Source organism: Arachis duranensis, chromosome 3 (genome assembly GCF_000817695.3).
Source record: "Arachis duranensis cultivar V14167 chromosome 3, aradu.V14167.gnm2.J7QH, whole genome shotgun sequence".
In the NCBI taxonomy this organism is placed as follows: Eukaryota; Viridiplantae; Streptophyta; class Magnoliopsida; order Fabales; family Fabaceae; genus Arachis; species Arachis duranensis.
In genome coordinates this window covers 30,074,006-30,080,124 of record NC_029774.3, presented here as the reverse complement: position 1 = coordinate 30,080,124, position 6,119 = coordinate 30,074,006, and the positions used below count along the sequence as shown (strand labels likewise).

General features: G+C 33.5%; 1 protein-coding gene across 1 annotated transcript; it reads left to right on the top strand.

The window, feature by feature from the left end:
- The first annotated feature begins 4,727 nt into the window (after positions 1 to 4,727).
- Positions 4,728 to 5,293, top strand: LOC107478502 (uncharacterized). The gene has a single exon (XM_016098634.3). It carries the CDS (start codon positions 4,814 to 4,816, stop codon positions 5,165 to 5,167), a length of 354 nt encoding a protein of 117 aa, XP_015954120.1. The 5' UTR covers positions 4,728 to 4,813; the 3' UTR covers positions 5,168 to 5,293.
- The last annotated feature ends 826 nt before the right edge of the window (positions 5,294 to 6,119 follow it).

Sequence of the window (6,119 nt, the reverse complement as noted above, 5' to 3'; positions counted from 1 at the left end):
TAACTAGTTATTGACAAAATATAATGCCCTTGAACTCAAATAGCAGGCAAACCGTACATACCCCCATCCCTCTCGAAATTAACTCAGGGCCTCACTTCTCGTCATCAGCCTACTATCGTCACATCATGGACCACCTCATGGACTTGGATACCCTATTAATCCCGGATTAACGATACAATGTAGTTCATTTTCTCTCAAAAGTCACGATACACCTTCTAAAAGATGTCATTGGTGTATTCAAACTGAAATTGCACTTCAATTTTGTCATTGGAGTAACATGGCACAACCTTGTTTAGAGAGTCAAAATCCTTGGCGGCCTTTTTTTCACCCTAGACATTAGAGCATTGTTGTACATGGTTAGGAATTCGGTCAAGATTGTATGCGGGTTCAGATACTTGTCGAACAAAAAATGGACACTCTTGCTTCTCTGAGTGGATGATATTCCAGCACAGAAGTCACCCTTCAGATACACTAGAACCCAGCATTTGCGATCATTCCACAGCCCTTGCAACCATTCGTTATCCTAGAGACAGTAGGCATTCACAAAACCAGTACAATTATCTTTAAACTCTTCTATAGTCAAACTTTAGAAGATGACTTCACTCATTGTAACCTGAATATTTTTGTATCAACCATATTCTTTTAACTTCTCATGAACCTTTTTCAATTTGTGTCACAAGAACCACCTATGCCTACTATGTAGCAGGGACTTCCTAATAGCAGCTCTTGTAGAGGGATATTAGTTAGTGACAATAGTTGCTGGCGGCTGTTCGAACATACAATTCACTTAGGAATTAAATAACCACATAAATGAAGCCTCATCTTCGGAGTTAAGTAACCCACATACAACAAGTACAAATTGCCCGTGAGGGTTAACTCTGACAAAGGCAGCAAATGATATGTCGTACTTGTCTGTGTATGTCATATCAAAACTGACAACATCCCTAAAGTACTCGTACGAGGCAATGCTCCGAGGATCATCAAAAAATATTCGAATAATTTGACATTCTTCATCGTAATCAACATCATAGTAAAAATGGTTATCTCGTTCCTTCATCAGTTTGAAATAGTCCATCACTACTTTACCATCGCCTCCTTTCCCAATTGACCTTCTATCCAAATCAATGAAATTCCTCACATCTTTTTTCCAAAAACTAAGGCTATCAGGCACGCCGACATGATTAAGCAGCTTCTGAAATATTTTACATACTCGAATGCCGGGTTGAGAATCAATTTGGCAAGTCCTTTTAACTTCATAGAAATAACCTTATTTTGTCTCAATAACCTCGAATTAGTGTAGTTTAGATCGTGACAGTGTTCGAGTTCAACCACCTAATAATCCAACTACCGCTGACATTGGAAGAGGCAATCATCCTGGCTTTGCACCCTGTAGGTCCTTTTGGATAGACCTTTCTCGTTTCATCAACCTTTGATTCGGCTCTGTCCTCCCAATTACAGACAAGCATAACATAGTATACAACCCCATCGGCATTCTATTTCGAATTCTTATTCCTCAATTCAAAGCCAACTCTTCTTGCGTAGGTGTTGTAAAATTAGATTACTATACATCTATAGACTCAAATTCCATGCCAACAATGGAAACATCATCACTAATTTCTGATTCCATGATGACACCTCAATTGAAAACACACTTCCAAAAGTTCTCTGGAAGAAAATCACCAAGGGGTCAACAAAGTTAACTTCTAACCACAAATGCCTAAACCAACAACACAAACACGATCAAAGAAAATGTATGGAATCAAATAAATACACTTAAATGCAACCAGAAAAATTTACGTCAAATAAATACACTTAAACAACCATGTTCTGGTCTAGGTAATAATCAAAAACTCTGCCTCCAAACTAACCAATGATTACTAACTACAAAAACAATTCAAAGCCACTATATTGGTTGCAACTACCCTAAGAAATTTTGACAAGCGGTTTCTTAATTTTGTTAATTGAATACTGAAACTAAAAAAACAACTCTAATCTCTCAACACAGGCCGTATGACATCAATCTAATTTTTCACATGGGCCATGTCACAGTCCTCTCCCGTCTGATCTCTCACACGGGATGTGTAACAGTCCTCTAACCTCTCACACGAGTCATGTGACAGCCATCTAATCTCTCGCACAGTTTGTGTTAAAGCGAGTTATTTTATCACACGGGTCGTACGATATCCATTTGATCTCTTGCACGGAACATGTCAAAGCAAGCCGCTTTCTCACGTAGGTCGTGTGACAACCATCTGACCTCTCGCACTGGCCGTGTCAAAGAAAACCACTTTCTCGCACGGGCAGTGTGAAAGCCCACGGAACCATCTGGGTGTCCCGTCCAATGGAACTAACATCAAATACGAATTAAATTGATGAAACCCTAAATCAAACGCAAACTAGATGGATGAAAGTAAAAAATTGGCTGTGTAAAATTGCTACGTGTTTTTCCTACCAAACTCCGTTAAAAATTCAACTGAAACTCCAAAATCGTCAAAATCATAGGTATTGATATAATTATCTAATCAATTTTTGAATATCAAAATTGATTTCATCCAGGTAAAACAACAAGTAACATAAAATAGCAAAGTGTCAGAGATTACATATCTCAAAGGTAGTAACGTAATCGTCGAGAGAGTCAACTATCACACCCCGATTTTATTGTGGCGCTATGATTTTTTTGTGGTGTTGAGGAGGATAAACAATGTACATAGCTTTATATTTCCTAGAGAAGAAAAAAAGAAGATATATTCTTTGGGACAGATCAAACGGACGAAATTTAAGTTTTAGGAAAACGAGTTGGGAGAGAGGTGAGAGAGATCATATGTGAGTATGTCAGAATGGAAAAAATTCATCAAGAATAATTCGGTAAAACAGCAATTACGATCAACTATGTATTCGTAGTTCGCAGTTGCCAACTATGTTTTTCGTTGGTGAAATAGCACAACTAAAAAAGAATATGTGAAGTTACAATAATAAATTTGTTAGTCTCTAATAATTAATAAAAAGTAAATTATGTCCAGCATTGTAATTTTATATAAATTTATAAATTTAGTATTTCAAATTTTTAAAATTTGCTATTTTTTATTCTCAAAGACCTAATTCTTTTATTTTTTTTTATTTTATAAAAATTTTTAAAGACATGCTTGAGCAATTACTCTTAAATATTGTTATCAAAATTGGACAAGAACAACTGATTTGATTGAAAAATTAGTAATTCGATAATTTAGTCAATTCGATTTAAAAATCGATAAAAAACAATCAAACTTATTAAAATTGTCTGGTTCATGCAAATTACGTAAAAAAACCAAGTATTCCTCTGTCCACTTGCACATTCATGGGAGGAGAGTTGCTGCGTCAGCACTCCACACACGTGATGTTTGACTTGGGACTTCAAAGAGATTTTTGGAATGGACTTGGAATATAGAATTTTTTGAATTAATTCCAAAACTTGGTTAAAAGTTTGTTTGGACCTATTATGTTAGAAAAGATTTAGTTTTTGCTATCAATTTATATTATATTAGGTTAATTTTTTTAGTTATAAAAATTCAGAATGTGTTATGCTTAATTATAAAGAAGTGGTATGTTTTTTATGGATATAGAAATATTTTTTTAAATAAAATTCACAAATTGAAGACTCAGTTTTATCTTGAAAACAAAATTTAAAGATTCCATTTGCAAAAATCTGAACCTCAGATTTTTGTGATTTGAAATATTTTTTAAGTGATAAGCAAATTAATGGTCCGTTTTGTGAAAAAAAATTATAAATAAAAAATCTAACCTTTAGATTTACATGTTAAACAAAAAAGTTTAAAAACTATGGATCTAACCTTAGATTTGTGATATCCCAAAAAAAAAAATCAAGTATCCATATTATTAAAAAAATACTACTTGCACCATAACACTAAAATTAAAAATCGCATTTATATGTCTTCATATGTTAGTTAATTTATATACTTATAATATTTTTAATTAAACTATTTTAGGTTTATTTTATTTATATTTTTTGTTTACTCTCAAATTATTCTTTTTTTAATGGTATATAATTATTAAAATTTAAAATATACATATTATAAAAAATAAAAGATTTAATTACTCTATTGGTCCATATAGTTTTATGAAAATATCAATTAAATTTCTATATTTTTTTTAATTAAATCCCTGCACTAAATTTTTTTTTTCAATTAAGTCCTTCTTAGTAGTAATTGGTTTAATTATATAGGGACCAAACCAAAAAAAAAATTGGTATAGGAACCTAAATAAAAGGGAAAAAAAAGTGTAGGGACCCAATTAAAAAAAATTGGTGCAAGGATTCGATTAAAAAGAAAAAAAAGTATAAAAAGCGGATTGAAAATTTTGCGAAACTATAAGATTAACAGAATAATTAAACCAAAATAAAAATATAATTATATATAAATTATTTAATTACAAAATTACAATCGAATCGAGTCATAGCTTGCGAAGTCTGAGGCAGAAATATCGAGAAACCCGGACCAAGGTTCCATGTGGTATACAACTAAGTCATGATAACGAACCCCCGGAACACATGCTGGCTCTAACAGTATAAACAGCACCTATACTTTATTTATTTAAACAACCCCACAAAAACTCCTTCAAAATTTCATATTATTGTTATATTTTGGTTTTTTTTAATTAAAGAAAAAAAACAAAAAGTGGTCGGCGCAAACACGTTGTGATCACCAAATCGGCCCATTAATAACAAGTTAAATAACGCATTAAGCGATAACAACCAAGGAAGGAAACCAGTGCGAAAGGCAATATATTTTTTTCCTTCCTGGTTTGGGTGCTGTTTGGCATGGCCTCCGGCGCCGCAGCAGATGGTCTTTTCCGCCCGATCTTCGAGGGCAGCATCTCTGGCTATGACCACTGCGTGGAGCGCCGGCCTTACCACCGCAATTGCAGCTGCGCGCTGCATAGCAAGTCCCGTAACGGAGGTGGCGCGTGCACCCACAAGCAGCCCTGGGGTAACAATATCTCGTATCCGATGAGGAGGGCGTGGAGTGAAGGGAGCTTGATCATGGTTGCTTCTTCTGTTCATTCATCTCCTTCTTCCTCTCCTGTTGCTGCTGCTTCCGCCTCCGTTGGACTCAGAAATTATCAACTGGGTGCCGTTTCCGTAGATCTAGAAACTGGGGAACAACATTACTAAGATTATTCTTATAGGTTTAATTAATCTCAGGTTTCATTTGACAACACACTATTCTTTTTGTTTCCTTTCTTGCTTTTAATTCTAACATTGTTGAATGCTAATAAAAAAATTACTCTTATTTGTTTATTTATTTGGTATCTGATCGATCTGGTTGATTATGAGACAACTCAATTGTTTGTGATATTACAATAATTTTAATTTATTTTTTTATGCATAATCATGTTCTATCTGTAATTGGTTTCCATTTTTTAATTATATTCTATTTTTTTAACTTACGAATCGCAATTTGAAGGATAACTGGATAGCTAACGATTCCGATTCCGATTCCTGTGGCAGTCATATTGTTCGATTGAATCTTATCATGGAGTTAAGAGTTTTGGTTTCAATTCTAGTTTAATAGTTGAATTGAATTTGATGCTAAAAATTTAAAATAAGAATTTGGAAAAGCGGACATGAAAATTGTTCTCAAATCGATTTGAATTTCATCTACAACCTGGAAGGCTGGAACTGTGCCTGAATTCGTAACCCTAATAATTCTAGAAGGCAAGCTATTATATCTTGATCTATTTTGTTCGATTAAGATAGCAAGTCTGGTAGTAGAAAGATATCTTTTTCCGATTGTTATAATTATTTGATTTTGAAAAAAAAAAAAGACTCTTTCGTAGCTTACAAAAAGGAGGGTCTGTTATTGGATGGAAGACCAAAATTAAATCCAACCAAATTATTATAACATCTTTTATATTCATGCGCCAGTTATACGTAATTAATTTTTTAATATAAATAATTTCTCATTTTTAACGTAAATTGCGAATAATTTTTTCTTTCTTCTTTTATTCTTGATGTCCCATTTTTTTCTTTCTCTTTTTTTTTTTATCCTTCTCTTTCGCATAGTCACCACTCACCAACACCACCATTATCAGTACCACTTTCTCCTTTTTCTCATTTAAATTTG

Bases quoted from the DNA above. Each gene is read 5' to 3' on its own strand.
- LOC107478502 (XM_016098634.3), top strand. From the start codon at position 4,814: ATGGCCTCCGGCGCCGCAGCAGATGGTCTTTTCCGCCCGATCTTCGAG.